This window comes from Gloeophyllum trabeum, assembly GCF_000344685.1.
Source record: "Gloeophyllum trabeum ATCC 11539 unplaced genomic scaffold GLOTRscaffold_00011, whole genome shotgun sequence".
Lineage (NCBI taxonomy): Eukaryota > Fungi > Basidiomycota > Agaricomycetes > Gloeophyllales > Gloeophyllaceae > Gloeophyllum > Gloeophyllum trabeum.
The window spans coordinates 1,321,947-1,337,663 of NW_006920420.1; the positions used below are offsets into that span (position 1 = coordinate 1,321,947).

At 53.2% G+C, this 15,717-nt stretch overlaps 7 protein-coding genes across 7 annotated transcripts in view; 4 read left to right on the forward strand and 3 right to left on the reverse strand.

The window, feature by feature from the left end:
- The first annotated feature begins 85 nt into the window (after nt 1-85).
- Nucleotides 86-1,337, forward strand: GLOTRDRAFT_64009 (cleavage and polyadenylation specificity factor). The gene is made up of 8 exons (XM_007870376.1): nt 86-159; nt 225-251; nt 325-498; nt 568-748; nt 825-900; nt 959-1,031; nt 1,090-1,131; nt 1,198-1,337. The coding sequence occupies exons 1-8, from the start codon at nt 140-142 to the stop codon at nt 1,217-1,219; spliced, it is 615 nt and encodes a 204-aa protein (XP_007868567.1). The 5' UTR covers nt 86-139; the 3' UTR covers nt 1,220-1,337.
- A 133-nt stretch (nt 1,338-1,470) lies between these two features.
- GLOTRDRAFT_79428 (uncharacterized protein) lies at nt 1,471-2,726 on the forward strand (the record flags this gene model as incomplete). The annotated part of the gene is made up of 5 exons (XM_007870377.1): nt 1,471-1,807; nt 1,869-1,993; nt 2,060-2,073; nt 2,133-2,278; nt 2,359-2,726. The coding sequence occupies 5 exons, from the start codon at nt 1,471-1,473 to the stop codon at nt 2,622-2,624; spliced, it is 888 nt and encodes a 295-aa protein (XP_007868568.1). The 3' UTR covers nt 2,625-2,726.
- Nucleotides 2,727-2,909: 183 nt separating this feature from the next.
- Nucleotides 2,910-7,947, forward strand: GLOTRDRAFT_140147 (uncharacterized protein). The gene is made up of 24 exons (XM_007870378.1): nt 2,910-3,062; nt 3,111-3,131; nt 3,191-3,324; nt 3,382-3,703; nt 3,753-3,803; nt 3,866-3,899; nt 3,951-3,969; nt 4,027-4,085; nt 4,144-4,197; nt 4,268-4,350; nt 4,404-4,498; nt 4,556-4,646; nt 4,706-4,812; nt 4,866-5,064; nt 5,125-5,266; nt 5,323-5,447; nt 5,505-5,567; nt 5,624-6,203; nt 6,252-7,221; nt 7,277-7,346; nt 7,402-7,428; nt 7,484-7,519; nt 7,568-7,579; nt 7,638-7,947. Exons 1-18 carry the CDS (start codon nt 2,925-2,927, stop codon nt 5,663-5,665), a joined length of 1,779 nt encoding a protein of 592 aa, XP_007868569.1. The 5' UTR covers nt 2,910-2,924; the 3' UTR covers nt 5,666-6,203; nt 6,252-7,221; nt 7,277-7,346; nt 7,402-7,428; nt 7,484-7,519; nt 7,568-7,579; nt 7,638-7,947.
- On the reverse strand, nt 5,743-9,083 carry GLOTRDRAFT_122482 (uncharacterized protein; the record flags this gene model as incomplete). The annotated part of the gene is made up of 9 exons (XM_007870379.1): nt 5,743-6,203; nt 6,252-7,221; nt 7,277-7,346; nt 7,484-7,519; nt 7,568-7,579; nt 7,638-7,879; nt 8,264-8,376; nt 8,433-8,876; nt 8,948-9,083. 9 exons carry the CDS (start codon nt 9,081-9,083, stop codon nt 5,743-5,745), a joined length of 2,484 nt encoding a protein of 827 aa, XP_007868570.1.
- Nucleotides 9,084-9,446: 363 nt separating this feature from the next.
- GLOTRDRAFT_131576 (uncharacterized protein) lies at nt 9,447-10,736 on the reverse strand (the record flags this gene model as incomplete). Its single annotated transcript, XM_007870380.1, has 1 exon — nt 9,447-10,736. One exon carries the CDS (start codon nt 10,734-10,736, stop codon nt 9,447-9,449), a length of 1,290 nt encoding a protein of 429 aa, XP_007868571.1.
- A 1,043-nt stretch (nt 10,737-11,779) lies between these two features.
- GLOTRDRAFT_131577 (alpha/beta-hydrolase) lies at nt 11,780-12,988 on the forward strand (the record flags this gene model as incomplete). The annotated part of the gene is made up of 3 exons (XM_007870381.1): nt 11,780-11,834; nt 12,041-12,138; nt 12,191-12,988. 3 exons carry the CDS (start codon nt 11,780-11,782, stop codon nt 12,986-12,988), a joined length of 951 nt encoding a protein of 316 aa, XP_007868572.1.
- A 591-nt stretch (nt 12,989-13,579) lies between these two features.
- GLOTRDRAFT_95283 (uncharacterized protein) overlaps nt 13,580-15,717 on the reverse strand; it is a gene marked incomplete at both ends in the record, with an annotated part of 4,395 nt that continues 2,257 nt past the window's right edge. The window contains 8 exons of the mRNA XM_007870382.1: nt 13,580-13,671; nt 13,721-13,923; nt 13,979-14,097; nt 14,135-14,225; nt 14,278-14,372; nt 14,431-14,513; nt 14,569-14,622; nt 15,570-15,628. Coding sequence (XP_007868573.1) covers nt 13,580-13,671; nt 13,721-13,923; nt 13,979-14,097; nt 14,135-14,225; nt 14,278-14,372; nt 14,431-14,513; nt 14,569-14,622; nt 15,570-15,628 — 796 coding nt within the window. The remainder of the gene's footprint in view (nt 13,672-13,720; nt 13,924-13,978; nt 14,098-14,134; nt 14,226-14,277; nt 14,373-14,430; nt 14,514-14,568; nt 14,623-15,569; nt 15,629-15,717) is intronic.

Sequence of the window (15,717 nt, forward strand, 5' to 3'; positions counted from 1 at the left end):
TCGAACTTCGCAGCGTAAGGCTCGGAGGCGTGGGAAAGCTGCGCGAGCGCTTAGCGGACTTGGCAGACGCGTCCAAGCTTAAGCTTTGGTCTCTTTCAACTCTTCCTACCTTTATTGATCTGGAGACTACACGAACCTAATGTCGAACACGATTCCACTGTGAGTACTTATAGTACTCATACTGGGACATGGATGCCCAAAGTTGACCGTACTTGCATGCCCAGTTACCCGTTATCCAACTTCACGTTCAGGTGAGCAAAACATACCGCCACTGGGGGCAGGCGTAGGAGAAACGGAGAAAGAACGTACTCAAGGCCATCTTAGCACCAAGGAAGCTCAGCCGGAGGAGGACCCGTCCGTTTCTGCGCGTCTCCAGCGGCTGCAGAACAACTATGAGGACTTTGGCATGAGGCGGACGGTGGAGGGGATCTTGGTGGTGCACGATCACGGGCACCCGCATATCCTGATGCTGCAAATTGCAAACGCGTTTTTCAAGCTGTACGTTCCCCGTTCCTGACAGCTCCACGCATTCACCCGTCCCCACATAACTCTGTACACCCCTTGCAGACCAGGCGACTACCTCAAACCCGGTGAAGACGAGATCGAAGGCCTCAAGCGCTTGCTGGACGTGCGCCTCGCGCCGCCAAAAGATTCCCACCAGTTTAACGCGTCACATGGTATCGACAATGACTGGGAGATCGGTGACTGCCTTGCGCAGTGGTGGCGTCCCAACTTCGAGACATTCATGGTGTGTGCCTCCTTCCTCCTTTTGGCATTCTTAGCCCTGGATGTATGCTGCAGTGAACTGACGCGTTGGTGGATAGTACCCGTTCATCCCGGCGCATATCACGAAACCGAAGGAGTGCAAGAAGCTGTTTTTGGTGCATATGCCTGAGCGGAGTGCGTGTTTCCTCCTCTCCGGCTAATTATGTGCGAGGACTGATAAGGTCTCGTGCAGAGGTCCTGGCTGTTCCGAAGAACATGAAGCTCCTTGCCATTCCGCTATTCGAGCTGTACGATAACGCTGCACGGTGAGTGGTGTTTCCTGACCTCGCCGGACTGCCACGACCTTAACCTCGGTGATGTCAGTTATGGACCGCAATTGTCTGCCATCCCGCACCTTTTATCCCGGTGAGCTCATTGTCCCTTTCGCCATTTCCCCATCGTCTACGTGCGTATGCTGAACGAGCGCCGCAGGTATAATTTTATTTATCAGTAATCCCACTTGGACTCGTTTGTCGCACCTTATAGCTTAGATTGTTTTCCGTGTTATCAAAAGTATTCCGATATTACGGCATGCTGCCATGCGTGAATATGCCCTGCATTAGAGTGCGGACAGGATGTACTGTAAGAGATTTGTAGTCGTGAGAATTATGACCTGTAAGCCTCTTATCACGGCAACTTGAACAAGCAGCTGGTCGACCTCCTCTCATCTACGTACCATCAGTGAGCGACACCTTCCCGTCCACGATGGTCGTGGTCCCACTCCCCACCCGCCTCCGACAACAATACGCCGAGCAAGGCTTCGTCATCATCCCGGGGCTCATCCCGCCCTCCTCCTTCGCCGAGCTGCAGCAAGCCGCCGAGCGCGCCATCGAGCGCACGCGGAAGGGGTCATGGCCGCATCGCCGGGTCGTGGGCAAGCAGTTCCCGCCGTACGACTCGGCGAACCCGGACTCGTGGGGCGTGCAGCATGTGATGCACCCCGACTTGGGGGAGAAGGCGTTTGCGAGGTGGTACACGAGCGAGGAGGTGCGCGCGGTGGTGAGGGAGCTGTTGGGGTGCGAGGACGAGAATCTGCAGATGGGTATGTCGTGCAAGTTGCTAGGGTGCTGTTTGCTTGGAGAGGGAGCTGAGAGAGCAATCAGAGCTGTTTAATATGCTTATCAACCCGACGGAGCATGATTTTGCGCTGCGATGGCACCGGGACGATGTCAAGGAGAACGCGACGGAGGAAGAGGAGCGCGAGGCGCTGGGGATCTGGCATTATGGCGTGAGCACCCCTTCCTTTCCTCTCCAAACCCCCGTCGCACTAATTGCTGCTCGTGGTCAACTACAGGTTCAATGGAATACGTACGCATAGCCAGCCGTCCACTCTAAGGAAGGATACATATGACCGACATGTGATGCAGCGCGCTGTACGACGACTCGTGCCTGTACGTCGTCCCGGGGTCGCATAAGACCCCGCGGACACCCGAGCAAAGGAAGCATTCATCCACCTCTGAAGCACCCAAGGACCCGATGGACATGCCCGGCGCGATCCAAGTGACTATCAAGGGTAGGCGTGACTCCATTTAGTCCCCCCTCTTCCACCCTCTGTCAGTTACCTTCTTCTCCGTGGACTCATGCATCCCTCAGCGGGCGAGACGGTGTTCTACAATTCCAACATTCTGCACTGCGCGACCTACTCACGCGCCCAGCAGCGCGCCACGCTGCACGCGACAATGGGGGACACGCGCGGCGGGGCGACGCGCGCGAGGAATATACTGCAGCACGGGCTGGACTGGATGAAGAGCGAGCAGTTCCGCGAGACCCTGGACGAGAAGGGCCGGGCGATGCTGGGTAGGCTGGTCAAGATGCAGGACAGCGTGAATGGAGATGTTGGTTATTCTTTGGCTAATTAGCGGCGTCCTTCGGGTTTTCGTGGTTAAATAAATGTATCTCTAGTTGATTTTCGGTACAAGTTGAATCTCCAAATGGTATTTTGTAGGCGATGGGTGAATCCCAAATCTGTGAGTGATTCTGATCAGCTTCTAATGAGACGCGGTATTCACGAGCTGTCACAGTCGCGTGTGGCGTGACCGTCCCCTGTCTCTTTGTTTCCAACGGTGGTACACCTCCCCCACAAACGCTACCGGTACACTCTTGCATAATTGCTACTAGTATCTGAATTATTGTTTATTATATGCTATAAATCTTGGCGAATGTCCGACAGTAACAATCAACGCAAGCCGTATGCGGGCAAGGGCAGGAGGCTCGTGGTCGCTATAGACGTTGGAACTACTTTCACCGCGGCCTCGTTTTGCATTCTCCAGGAAGGCCGGATCCCGAAATTCGAAGAGGTCTGTACACCTAGTACTATGTTCTGCACTTACTGAACACGACTGCAGGTCCTCCGCTGGCCGAAGCAGGTAAGTTGGGAACATCCACTTTGCGGAGAAAGGCAACACATTCCACGGACAATTTCTAGGTCACTGCGGATGCCAAAGTGCCATCTGTGCTCTACTATGATAAGAGAGGCAATCCTTGTGCATTCGCTGCGGAGACCGATGACGAGGACGTGATCATGGCAGCCGAAGCCAACGAGTGGTACAAAGCCGAATGGTGTGCCTCCTGCCCGTCTCTGCAGTCCCCCTCACCTCGACTCAATTGAGACGCAAGGTGGAAGCTACACCTGCGCCCGGGGCACCTCCCCATCATCAGGGACCTCAAGCTCCCCGCGCTCCCGCTGCACCGCACCGCCGAGGACGTCTTCGCGGACTACCTCGAGTATGTAAAGACGCAGGTAAAGGAGTACATCACGACCACGTACGGCGAGGGTGCGAACATGTGGACAACGCTGAGCGCGACGATGTACGTGATCCTCACGACGCCGAATGGGTGGGAGGGCGCGCAGCAGAACAAGATGCGCGCGGCGGCGATCAAGGCAGGGCTCGTTGGCGCGGACGGGGCGCGGCGGATTCGGTTTGTGACGGAGGCAGAGGTACGTGTGCATGCGCTCGTTGGGGATGGATGGCTGACTGGGGTCGCAGGCCGCGGTGTTGTATGCGGTGGATAGCGGCTGTGTCAGCGACTGGTTGGTGGTGAGTCTAGTGGACATAGCTTTGCATACGATGGACTTGCTCAACTGTCTTCCGGTGGAAAGAAAGATGGCCATCTCATTCTTTGTGATTGCGGAGGTAAGACCCTTTCATTGGGGACTGTGTCTGAAACTCACTGCATTACCTCAGGTGGCACGGTGGATATCACGTTAGGCCCACTGCTATGCGAACTACCGTCCATGACCTGATATCGGGCACTCTGTAGGGGCTACCGCATCAAGGAACTTTCTCCCCTCAGGCTGGAAGAGTCGTCCGCCTCAAGATGTGAGCTCATCCGGTTCCCGATTTTATGAGTCTCAGATCTCACACCTCCGGCTCGTAGGTTACCTAGCTGGCGCAGTATTCATCACGCAGGCCGCAAAAGAGTACTTGAAAGGTTGGTAATGTCTCACGGGGTCTGCTTCGCATTCCGCTCATACGATTGCGCCCTTGAATGCATTCTTCAGTCCGACTGGCGGGCACAGAGTGGGACAACGAGGAGGCCATACAGCGAGCAACCGATGACTTCGACAAGAACGCTAAGCGCAAGGTAGATTTCGTTTCTGGCTGGATTTGCGCAGCAAGCGACTCAGCCACTTGTAGTTTGACAACCCTGAAGCAACGTACTGGATCAACCTGAATGGGTTCAAGAGCGTTGCCGACCTCGGGATCGTGCGAGGGCGTCTGAAAATCTCGGGGTAGGCATGCTCTATCGCTATCTGCTGCGCCAAGCACTCATGTCGGATACATCCTAGGCAGGACATGGCGGCGTTCTTCGAGCCCTCCCTCAAGTCTATCAAAGAAGGGCTGGAGATAGCTTTCGAAAACGGCGACCGTCTGGCGGATGTGAGTCCCCGACCATGACCCACCTCTTGAGTCCGGAGTTGAACTCAGCTGCGCGATAGAAAATTATACTCGTGGGGGGCCTGGCCAGCTCACCCTACGTGTATTCGCAGCTGGTGAAATGGGGTGAAGAGAACGGCATTCCCGTCAGCAGGCCTGATGGACCGACGTACGCACGTCCATGAAATACACAGATACATGTCTGACGTAACCCTTCTCCAGCACGAAGGCGGTAGCTAATGGCGCCCTTGCGTGGCATATCGATGATAGCGTCTCAGCCCGAGTATCAAAGTGTCATTATGGTATTCAGATCCGGATATCGTACGACCCGAGTTGCGAGGAATCAAGGCAGCGCCCGAGAGAAATCGGTTTGGACGGGCGAGAGAGAGTACTTGGTGCCTGGTCCTGTATTTTGCCTAAAGTATGTGAAGACTATCTCTGTCAACCGTGTTCCGTACTGACGAGCGTCCACGGCACCAAGAACACTTCAGTTGACAGCACGAAGCAGTTTACTAAGCCGTTCTACGTTGAATGGAATGAAGGACCCAGTGACAACTTCCTGAAAGAAGTCGACATCTATATATATCGGAGAGCCAAGCCGCCGAAGTTCCTCAGATTCCTGGGTATGCATATCCGAGTCTAAATTCCTTGGTAAATTGAGCTTACCTCCGAATGGCAGGAAAGGACATGCTGCAACCGGGATTCGAAGTGTTATGCACGATAAAAGGTGATCTTCGACGGTGTTTCGAGAGTTCACTATCCCATTTGTCCCCTACGACGGGTCAACGCTATCGAAAAGTCGAGGTAAGTGTCACGGTGCTCTGGACTCCTTCCGAATTCTAACCAAGCCACTGCCCCTAGTTCGAGGTCTGCTTACAGTTAGGTGAGACAGAACTGACAGCCCAGATGCGTTGGAAGGAAAATGTAGGTGGCCTAATACGAAGCGAAGGTTCACTAGCGCTTACTAATGTCCTCCCTAGGGTGAATGGGTGTATGGCGATGCGACTGTTGCATATGAATAGAGTAAGTTTGTGAAAGGACTACCCACGTTCTATTAAGGCCGTGTAAGGTGCTCTTAGCTTGTTTCTGGTTTTCCGAGTCATGCAGGAGAGAGCTGCCGGAATAATGCCTCGGTGACAACTTTTGGACGAGTCAGGGATTGCAGGCGCCCATCTGCGCTTAGTTTAGATAAGCCTAGCCCATACGCTCCGACAATGCGATCGCCTTCCTTGACACCCATTTCAGGCCACTGACTATCGACCGCGCGATGGTCGAAAGTTCCCTCCGAAACGGCCCCCACCATCAAGCGGACTGCTAATACATCGCGTTTCATCACAAGCGAGAGCTCGCGAGCCATCTTGTAAGTTGTAGATAGCCCCGAAAATATGTCCTCCCGCATGGAGTCCAAAACCTGGGCCGGGACACGATAAGCAAGGGCGACCTGCTCTATCACCCTTTCGCCCATATTCCGACCGACTTCCTCGGACATTGTAGGGTCAATAAGATCTTCAGTACACACTGCCGTCAGGGAACGCCACTTTTGCACAGTCTTCCAGGATTCTGGGAATTACTAAGTAGATGAGACAACATGACGTTTTGGGAACTCACCTTTCTTGCCTAACCGCCTTTCTAAATCATCTAGAAGAGAAGCGCCCTGGAAGTTGACGGTGGATGTGTTGATGCTAAAGAAGACGTGGTGGATATCAGACAACACCTCATGATGCAATAAAGCATCAAGCAACAGCTCTCGGCCTTCTTGATCAACTTCGTACCGAGGCTGTAATGCGTTTTCCAGGGCGCCTGCGGATTTTGGAGTTGAGTCGGGCGCATGCATTTCTGCAAGTCCTGCAGCGGCCGTATCTCCAGCAAAAGCCGCCGACAGTTCACCGGCCTTCTCCATGATGTTAATCACCAGGTCGTCCACAGCTGTATTGATGCTCTCAACGGAGAACGGTGCCTGGCTCTTTAGGAACATCTCCGACACTTGGTCGGGGCCGGACTCGAAGTCTACAGGAGTTGTGGACCGGACGGACGAGGCCTGCCCCCGTGGCTGTGACTTCGCTCTCTGTGCTTTCAGTTCTCGTTTGAGATTCCCTTTCTCCTCCAGCAGACCTTGAATACGGGAGTCGTAGGAGCGCTCAACGTCCTTCAGCTGCCTATCTTTGCTAGCCAGAGTAGCCTGAAGTCGCGCTTTCTCCTGCTGAAGCTTGTGACAATCGGCTTCTTGCTTCCTTGCTGTTTCGTAAATCTCTTCACGACTCTCCAACGCCGCGACCTTTTCCTGCTCGGCACGCTGAAGCATTGCGCGAGCTTCGGCAAGGTGCCGTTGGGACTCCTCCTCCTTGAGACGATACTCTGCTGCTGTACGCGTGGCTTCTCCCAGCTCCGCCCGGACAAGCACCAGTTCTTCTTGGTACGTGAATGATGATTCACCGGCTTCTTGTTCTTCTGCGGACGGTCCAGGCGCTTCAGGAGGGCCTTCCTGGGGTGCTTGCGGCCAAAGATGTCCCAAATGATCGGACACGGCTGTCCATAACTTCATTACAGACGGACGGCGGACCAGCCCAGAGCCATGCTTCTAGATACAGCATTGAGTGAGTGATAACACGTGGGTCAAATGAGATGGAACCCACGCTGCGACTCTGAGTCTCCCTGTTTGCGTCGTCGCGGGCTGAAGCTGCGTCCTGTTGGTGGCGCGGCAAACTATAGAAAATAGTATCTCTACAAGACCCTTGGACCATATAATAGGTACTAATACCGTTCATCAGTATCGCTGTCATCTACACTTAAATAGAGGATCTCAGGACGCCGAAGATCATGACGAGGGGTGGAAGACATACATTTCGTCCTCATCGTTCTCCATTCTTCGACTCGCCCTTCAATAAGACCAGTCAGAGGAATCCAGAAGATAGACTGATTCATACCCTTTGATACGGCTAAGATCAGTGTAATGTAAGTAGAATGACTAGCAAGTAAATATTGCAATAAACGTACAGCTCGTGCACTCCTGTCTCACTCCTGTCGTCTCCATCTGTCTTCTCCCGCTTCGCATCCCGAGAAAAATCCTCATGTCCACTGCCGTCCTCGTACTTGAAGATGCGTGGATAGTCGTCGTGCCTCTGGCGTTTTCTCGACCACGGGCTTTCCACTTCTCTCGGGCCATCACGGTCGAAATAGAGGTGTTTGTCAGTCTGCGATCTGTCCCCGCGGGCTTCACTATGGGAATTGGATCCGTTCTGTACGGGATGTTTGGTACGGTTTAAGCCTTCCCGGTAGTGAGTGGCATTCGGATGGTGCATAGAAGCAGGACGCAAGAGAAGCTGAGGCCCTACAGCCTCAGGCTACGGTGGCTTGTGGCTGCGCACGTGACCGACGCGACCGATGATGGATTACCTTGGGATTACTCGAAATTTATCAGACTCAGTGTACGGTACATCTCCTGTAATGGTATTGTCCAAGAAACATACAGCACACTGTACAGGCCTTACAGGAGGCATGTTGAACACTAGAGTCCAGGAAAGTACAACAGGGAAGGCAGGCATGCCAGGGCAGTAGACATCAAATGAACATATACCACGCACAACCGCTGGGAAGCAAAGTCATGCCGACTCCGTATTTACAACTTCAGTAATCACCACTTCGTTCACGACATAACTGTTCGCGATGGGGAGGACGCGGTCGCGGTCAGCGCCACCTTCGGATTCACCATCGGCGTCATTATCTGCTAGAGCAGCTATGCGTACAACTGGGTAAGCGAGGTGTTCGGATGCCGAAGCCAAGGTACTTTACCGAACGACACCGGCACTTGCGCATCACTTGCCTGGCCAGCCCCTTCCGCTCCCTCCTCATTCTCATCCGCAGGCTGCGCATCTACTTCGTCTTCCTCATCTTCAATCGCTCGAGACTCCTTCGCTTTAGTGGCAGTTCTACGTCTCTTTCGTGGGGGTGCAGCTCTCCGACGCGTGGTGACGGGAGGCGCTGTCGCGTCGGGCTTCTTACTCTCGATGACCACCCCATCAAATGTATTCCGTCTCTTCTTGAGCTGCCCACCATCCGCACGCAGACCTGATCGCAGCTCCATTCCCTTCTTCCTGACATTACGTGACATCGTTACCTCCGCATCCGACTTCCTAGGACGTTTCGGCCGCTGGAACGCGGTGGTCGTAGTACCCGCTGCAGCAGGAGCCTCTCCCTCGGGCACGAGCTCATCAAAGCGTTCCAAGGTTTCTTCCACTACAACCAAGCTAAGGTCAGGTTATTGTTCTGTCATTCGCTCGTAGCCTGGGAATGATAGAGATGCGTACGGCCGTGCTCCTGAACTGCCGCGAGTGCCTTGATCATCTCATCCCTTCTGCTCAATTTTGCAGGAAAACCCAGCTCTTTGCATAACGTTCGTAGGGTCTCTGCTCTTAGCTTGTCCCAAGGAAACTGGCTCGTCATGATGGATGTGGATTGCAAAGGCCAATGTAGCAGGAGAAGTGAGAGGTTGAGCTAGTCGGAAGTTGCCGGTGGCAAAATAACGCTGCAGCGACAGCGACTGGCACTCGACTGGCCCGGCTGAGCAGCGCGGGAGGTGGTGGGACGCAAGCGGGACGTCGACGTGTCTATCTATGTGGAAGCTTGGATACCCCGCGGATGTGGACTGCTTTGACTCTGATGTTGGTGCAGTCATAACGCTAATGGATCATGCTCTATATGCAGATTTACATTTGTACAACCAATAACAATAACGGAACGGCGGTTTATGTGCATATTAGTGAGTACTCTTCATGAGAAGCTCAAGACTGGAATGCACTTGTGTCTTCAGTGCCACCGAGCAACCCGCTCATACTCGTAGGCTTCCTCGGTATAACCTTTATACTCCTCTTTGAAAGTGGAGCCAGAGAAAGCTTTGCTGTTCACCCTCGTGCCTTCGATATTCCAGGTACCGTACGTGCTCGCGAAGACGCCCGTAAACTTGTTCGTGTTCTTGCCCTCGTCACGGTCAGTATCAAAAGTCAACTTGCCGCAGTTGAAGTCCTGGGCAGTCTGCATCTCGCCCTCGCCCGTCTCGCGTCCACGCCAGAGGAAGGTGGTTTCGAGTGAACTGGGCGTAGGTGGTTTGTCGAAGGCGATGACGCCTTCGAGGATGCCGAGGTTGAAGGCCGCGAAGAGGACGTCCCCACTTGTTCCTTTCCCTTTCTTGCCCTTGGCCGTGGTCAGTTTAGCGATGTTGAAGTGCATATTCCCGGAGACGTCAGGCCAGTTGGCGGCGAGTGCGGGAGCGCTAATCGTCCAGGTACCGGTGACGTCCAGCGCGTCGGGGAATTTGCGGTTCGTGATGGGTTTGAGGGCGGGGTCGCGGGTGTATTCGAGGTCGTCTTCACCTTCATCTGAGGCGGCGTTGGAGAGGTCTTCGTCGGAAAAGTATTCGTTGCCGAGATCACCATCTTCACTCGATTGCTGGCTCGACGCTTTTCGGCCGCGTTTGGCTGGCCTTCCAATTACCCACCCGCCATCGTTACCCCCATCATCCACATGCGTGGCTGACCTCTTACTCTTGCTCTTCTTGGAAGTATGAGCCTCCGCCTCCGCTAGCTCACGGCTTCTCCGCCGCGCTTCGCTTTCGATCCAGTCCGCCTGCTCCCTCACAACAGCCTCGTCGCGGCCGACCACAACCCACTGCGCGTGTCCCCCATCCACATCGACGCCACTGAACCCGCCAGTGTGCAGTTCAAGTTTCTCGGCCAATTCGCGCACACTGCTGTGGTCGAGGTATTCACGGCCTTTGCATTTGACCACGTACAAGCCGACCGGGGCATCGAACGTCTCGCGCAGGAAACGTCCCGCGTCGAACCGGAGCCGCTCTTCGTCGGTAGCGCAAGCAGCGTATTGCTGGTCCCTGAGCCCGTCGTATTCGCTTTTCAGTTTGGCTTCCACCTCCAGCGTGGCCTGGGGCACGGAGAGCGAGCCAGCGTCGACGGCTGTGCGGAGGCTGTCTTGCATCGCCGCGATGGACTTGGACTTCCCCCCGAGCTTGAGGACATAGAACGCGATCTGCGCCTCCCACCAAGATTTGGGCTTCTTCAGAGCGCGTTTTTGCCTGGCGGTCATGTTGCCGGCTGACCCCGGGGTTAGTTGCAGATAGCGTTTAATTTGCTACCAGGACGTATCAGATACCGCCGGCATATTGCAGGGAAGAAGAGTAAGTTACCTGTTTGTTTGCCATCTTGTGTCCCTAGATAGTAAGACCGTTGGCGTCGTATTCGAACTTGCCCACCTTTACGGGCGGGTAAGGTCGCATAGGCATGTTAACTTTGGCCGAGCACAAGTGCTGATCTCAGTATGGTATGATATCTTGCGGCCCTCAGGATTAGATGGCGCCAGATGGGGAAACACGCGCGAGAGGGTTCCACCCCAACGGCCGTCGCTGTCTCACCCTCTCAGACGCGTCGAGGCTAAATGGACGACGCGCCGGGTCTCGTGACCATGCTTAGTCAGCATTTCCTTAACTCTATATTTCTGCCTCACCTTCATCGATCGACTCTGACTCTTCAAGTTCTAGTACATGTATCTGAGTCTTCGACTTGATCGCACTTGACCCTTTCCTGGCTTGCGCGAAGAGTCGTCTGTCGTAGATTGGGGATGTATATGAAGGAGTGTGCACCATGGTCTCGAGCCATAACTCACTTATAAGCGCATGTACGATCAAAAGTCATCAATGGTACTCGTCTCAGGATCACAGTAAATTAATAGATGCCGGTGAATTCACCCCGTCAAGGTCTCGTTATCACGCGGAATAGGAGGTATAAATAATGTTCTACTGACTTCAGCGTTTTCGATGACATGTACGACTTCTCATGGGTAGGTCGGAATCTCTATATATTGTCTGCACGGCAATTACAACTCTATGCAAGATTTGAAGGAACAATCCCTGCAGGACCAACGAATCTCAGTGCCCCGTGCTTGAAGATCTCGATCGCGCCCACGGGGTATCATCCGACCCCATCGAAAACGTATTACCCGTAAGGAATCTATATAAGCAGCATCCTCGAAGACCAGATATGGCCAAGACCAGCTCTACGTTTGCGTGTCACTCGCCAGTACGCGATACTGGTATCATCAGGCGTTAGGCTGGAAGGTAGCAATTCGCGATTATGGACTACGTGAATAAGACGGCAGAAACCACGATCCCGCTGATACATGAATCCAGTGAGTAGACAGTTCGATCGGTAAAGGTGACGGACAATATGGGTACTGGGCAAGGAACATCAACCAAAAGGGATGGAACATGATCCTGACTCGTGCAGGAGACTGATTCACGGTCCTACTAGAGCCCCTTTTGTCTTTTAATTGGCTCTCCTCCTCCCGGTCGCGGCTTTGTCCCTTTTCGCTTTGACTGACCTTCCACCTGGCAGCGATCAACGCGTTTATACCTCTTCTGGAGAAGAACCGAGAGTACATAGAGAAGATCCCAAGGAAGACGTTTCAGTACGGCCCAACCGCAAGACATCAGGTGAATCATAGATCTTGCTCCTTGCGTGTCGCATGCATTGACTGCCCGGTAGCTCGATGTTTACTACCCCATCAGCAATGCCTCCAAAGCACCCATCTTGTTCTTTGTATACGGCGGCGGGTTCTCCATGGGCAATCGCGTCTTCCCCGAGCCGCAGTCCCTTGGCTACCCCTGCCTCGGAGCCTACTTCGCTCACAGAGGTTTCGTCACCATCATCGCCGACTATCGACTGGTCCCGAACGTCAAGTTTCCAGGTCCCATAAAAGACTTGCGGGACGCCTTCCTCTGGATCTTCGACGACAAGCCCGAGGTGCGCCTCGTGGGTCACCCGGCGCCCGATGTCGACAACGCCTGCATCATGGCCCATTCAGCCGGGGCCACATACATCAGCACTCTTCTCCTCCACCCAGCGATCCTCTCGCCGTCCGTGCGACCTGGGTTCCTAGCCCGAATTAAGAAGGTTGTGCTGAATGCAGGCGCGTATCACTTCCGCGGTGCCTTCGCGGCCGATCCGGTAGTCCTTGAGCAATTATACGGCAGCCCCGCGGAAATTCGTGAAAAGGAGCCACTCACCCTCCTCGAGACCGCGTCCACTGATATTATTAAGAGTCTACCGGACATCTTGATGATTCGCGGCGAAAAGGAGCCACAGGCTATAATCGACGCAAACGAGGATTTCAGGAAGGAACTGGAGAAGCACCTAAAGGAGGCTGGCGGTGGAAGAAGCGGGCAGACTGAGGTAAAACTGCTCGTCAACGTAGGTCACAATCATATCAGTTGCCATTGGGCCCTGTCGTCTGGTGAAGGAGAGGCATGGGCTGAGGAAGTCATCAAGTTCCTGAAAGGGTGAATAGCCGAGGAGGATATGATAGCAGGCTTGTTGTAGGATAATGCGGTCGATCGCATCGTATCACAGATGCCCAGAAAATAGCCAACGATTCCATAGTAAGTGAAGAGGCGATTGCCATAAGAACAGGGAAACACATAGAAAACCTTTGCCTCTTCTGTCAAGGACATGGGCCTAGATCGCAGGATCACTCGTATACTACGGCAGCGGGCCCATATTTCCACTTTCCCTAGGAAGCAGTCGTGAATAAACCAACAGGATGAAGATACCTCCGCATCTTGCACACACCTTTACCCGCCAGCGAATCCGGGCCTTCAACTCCGTCTGCCCCAACGAAAGGCATATGTCGTACTGTGGGATCATTTAAGCGAGATGTCTCTCATTCTGGATGAGCGAACTACCTCAACTCGTCGGTATCTCGTGCCATTCAATGGGGATACTACGCTTCGCGCAGCTTGATATACGGGCTTGAGGTCGGCCTCAACAAAACACAGGAGTTCGAATCCTGGAGCTAGCCGTTCCTTCATAGCAGGGGCTATCACGCGGGTGATAAAATCCGGATCTCCACGTTTCCTGTACGCATAGACTTCAATGCTAGTTGCAGTATTTCCTTTTGTGCCCTCCGCCTCTGGCCAATCCTACACGTATGGTAAGAGACTCTCCTGGTTTTTCAGGACTAGCGTATCCTAAAGGGCATGACAAGTCAAAGTCAGCATAGAGACGGAATCAAGCGACTGGCCTTCGGAAGGATACAGTCCCAAACTTTGTCGACGTAGTCAATGCCATCAATATCCCTCTTGGGTTTACGCCTCAAGGCATCGTGCAGCGCCGGATCATACTCATTGAGCATCTCAACGCCATAGGAAGCTTTTGTTATCCTGGCATCGATCGGATCGTCTAAGTACCACGATAGAGCGCCATGGGGAACGGCCTTGGACCTGATGGCAGAAGGTGAGCTAGTATTTTAGGTGAGAAAGATGGACATATAACGACAGCAATCCCTCAGGCCTGACAACATCGATATGATGATCATCAGCCCAGGCAAGCACCTCTTTATAGATATATGGTGAGTTCGCCAATCCACCGACCAGCACTAGATGAACGAACTCAACCTTATGAATACATGATAGATCCAGTGCGACAACTCACGTCGGCCATCTCATCGTCATTCTCATATGCATTCATTAAACCCAAGTTTATCATGTCAAGGGATTCCTTGAAAAAATATTTCACGTCGGATCTATTTCCAATGGTTATCACAGGAGCGGTGATGTTCTGGAGTACGAATTAACCCATTAATCTTGATACGACCCTTGGTGATACACAACTCAGGAATGGAGGTGTGTCCAGGGAGACAGACGAGCTTGTATTCCTCAGTACCATCGAACTAGGAACACAAACGACATGACGACCGATGAAGGCATTGCAATAGCACACACACATACCGACTTCTTTGCCTTGTTGTCAAAGTTTTCGACTGCGCGCTGAATAGCATCTGGATTGTCGTAAACCGTACCCTTTAGTTTCTCTGTGAACAAATGATTTGAATCAATGTTTACAAGGAAGGACGTGTAGGCTCCTACGCTCCAAAAATTTCCTCGCGGCTTGACCGACAAGAATGGCTCCACCGAGGTAACCTGGAATAGTGGGTCGAGCTGGAGCGTATCATCTATCAAGAACCCAATGTCGCACCGGCCATGCCTTTGTGGGTGACAGCAATCGGCGAAACGATAGAGAAGTTTGAGATTTTCCGCACTCAGCAGCCGCTCCACGGCTTACTTATTGGAGTAGGGTATCACCAATCTTGCTCCGCTAATGCTGTGTCCTGATCAAAACAAGAGTGGTGAGTCGTGGTGCACTGTGGACCCGAGTGGGTTATAATTACCTTTCCGGGCTCGGCTGCCTGCGCGAAAAATTCTGAAAGTTCTCTATCGTTTCGCCGATTGCTGGAATACTACGCCCGCTTCGTCCCGACAGAGGATCCAGCTTGCCCATGCGGATCCGGACTCCAAACGCGTCAACACATCCTCCTGGAATGCCCCCGGTACGACACCCACCGCAATATCCTAGCATCTGTCTCGCCCATCTCGCAACCCACGGTAGGCGACATCCTGGGTACGCCTTCGGGTATCAAAGCACTCTCCCGCTTCATTGCGAAAACAGGCGCATTCACCAAGTCCGGCGACGACCGCTTCGTAGCACCGAATACCGATGTCTACTCAGATCCACAGACAGATGAACCATCGTTGGCGCATAACCGAGGACAGACACGGAGGCGCAGGAGACGTCCATCTACTTGACCTATTCTATGGAATTATTCTATGCTCTTATGCTTATGATACCTTGACCCTCTCTGCTGACCTCCCCTGCACACCCAACCGCACACATTAAGACTCTGCTCGTTGATAGTGGACTCTATTACAGTTTTCCTGAAACTCAGTTGTAAATATTTATCACTATTTATCGCTACGTAGAGTAGTACTGTGCCTTGGCGCTAGTAGTAGTTCGCCTGCTCGCAGTATAAATACAAAGAATCTCTCTCTCTCTCTCTCTCTCATCTATCAAGATCAGGCAGAAAGCATACACTTAGGCATTGTTGTCTCCTCTAACCACAGAGGTTCGACTTCCTTTACCCGATAGCCACTGGTATGGAACGTCGGCAAAGGCAACCTAATTCTGCGGGACTGTGATCACTTACGTGACGTCGATCGTACAACTAAGGGCAAAAATTT

What these genes read in the sequence shown, in the direction of transcription:
- GLOTRDRAFT_64009 (XM_007870376.1), top strand. Translation starts at nt 140, where the DNA reads ATGTCGAACACGATTCCACT. An exon ending in TTATCCAACTTCACGTTCAG is followed by an intron (nt 252 to 324) that starts GTGAGCAAAACA and finishes AGGCCATCTTAG; the next exon opens with CACCAAGGAAGCTCAGCCGG. An exon ending in ATCCCGCACCTTTTATCCCG is followed by an intron (nt 1,132 to 1,197) that starts GTGAGCTCATTG and finishes CGAGCGCCGCAG; the next exon opens with GTATAATTTTATTTATCAGT.
- GLOTRDRAFT_140147 (XM_007870378.1), top strand. Translation starts at nt 2,925, where the DNA reads ATGTCCGACAGTAACAATCAACGCAAGCCGTATGCGGGCAAGGGCAGG. An exon ending in GAGTGGTACAAAGCCGAATG is followed by an intron (nt 3,325 to 3,381) that starts GTGTGCCTCCTG and finishes TTGAGACGCAAG; the next exon opens with GTGGAAGCTACACCTGCGCC. An exon ending in GAAGTTCCTCAGATTCCTGG is followed by an intron (nt 5,267 to 5,322) that starts GTATGCATATCC and finishes TCCGAATGGCAG; the next exon opens with GAAAGGACATGCTGCAACCG.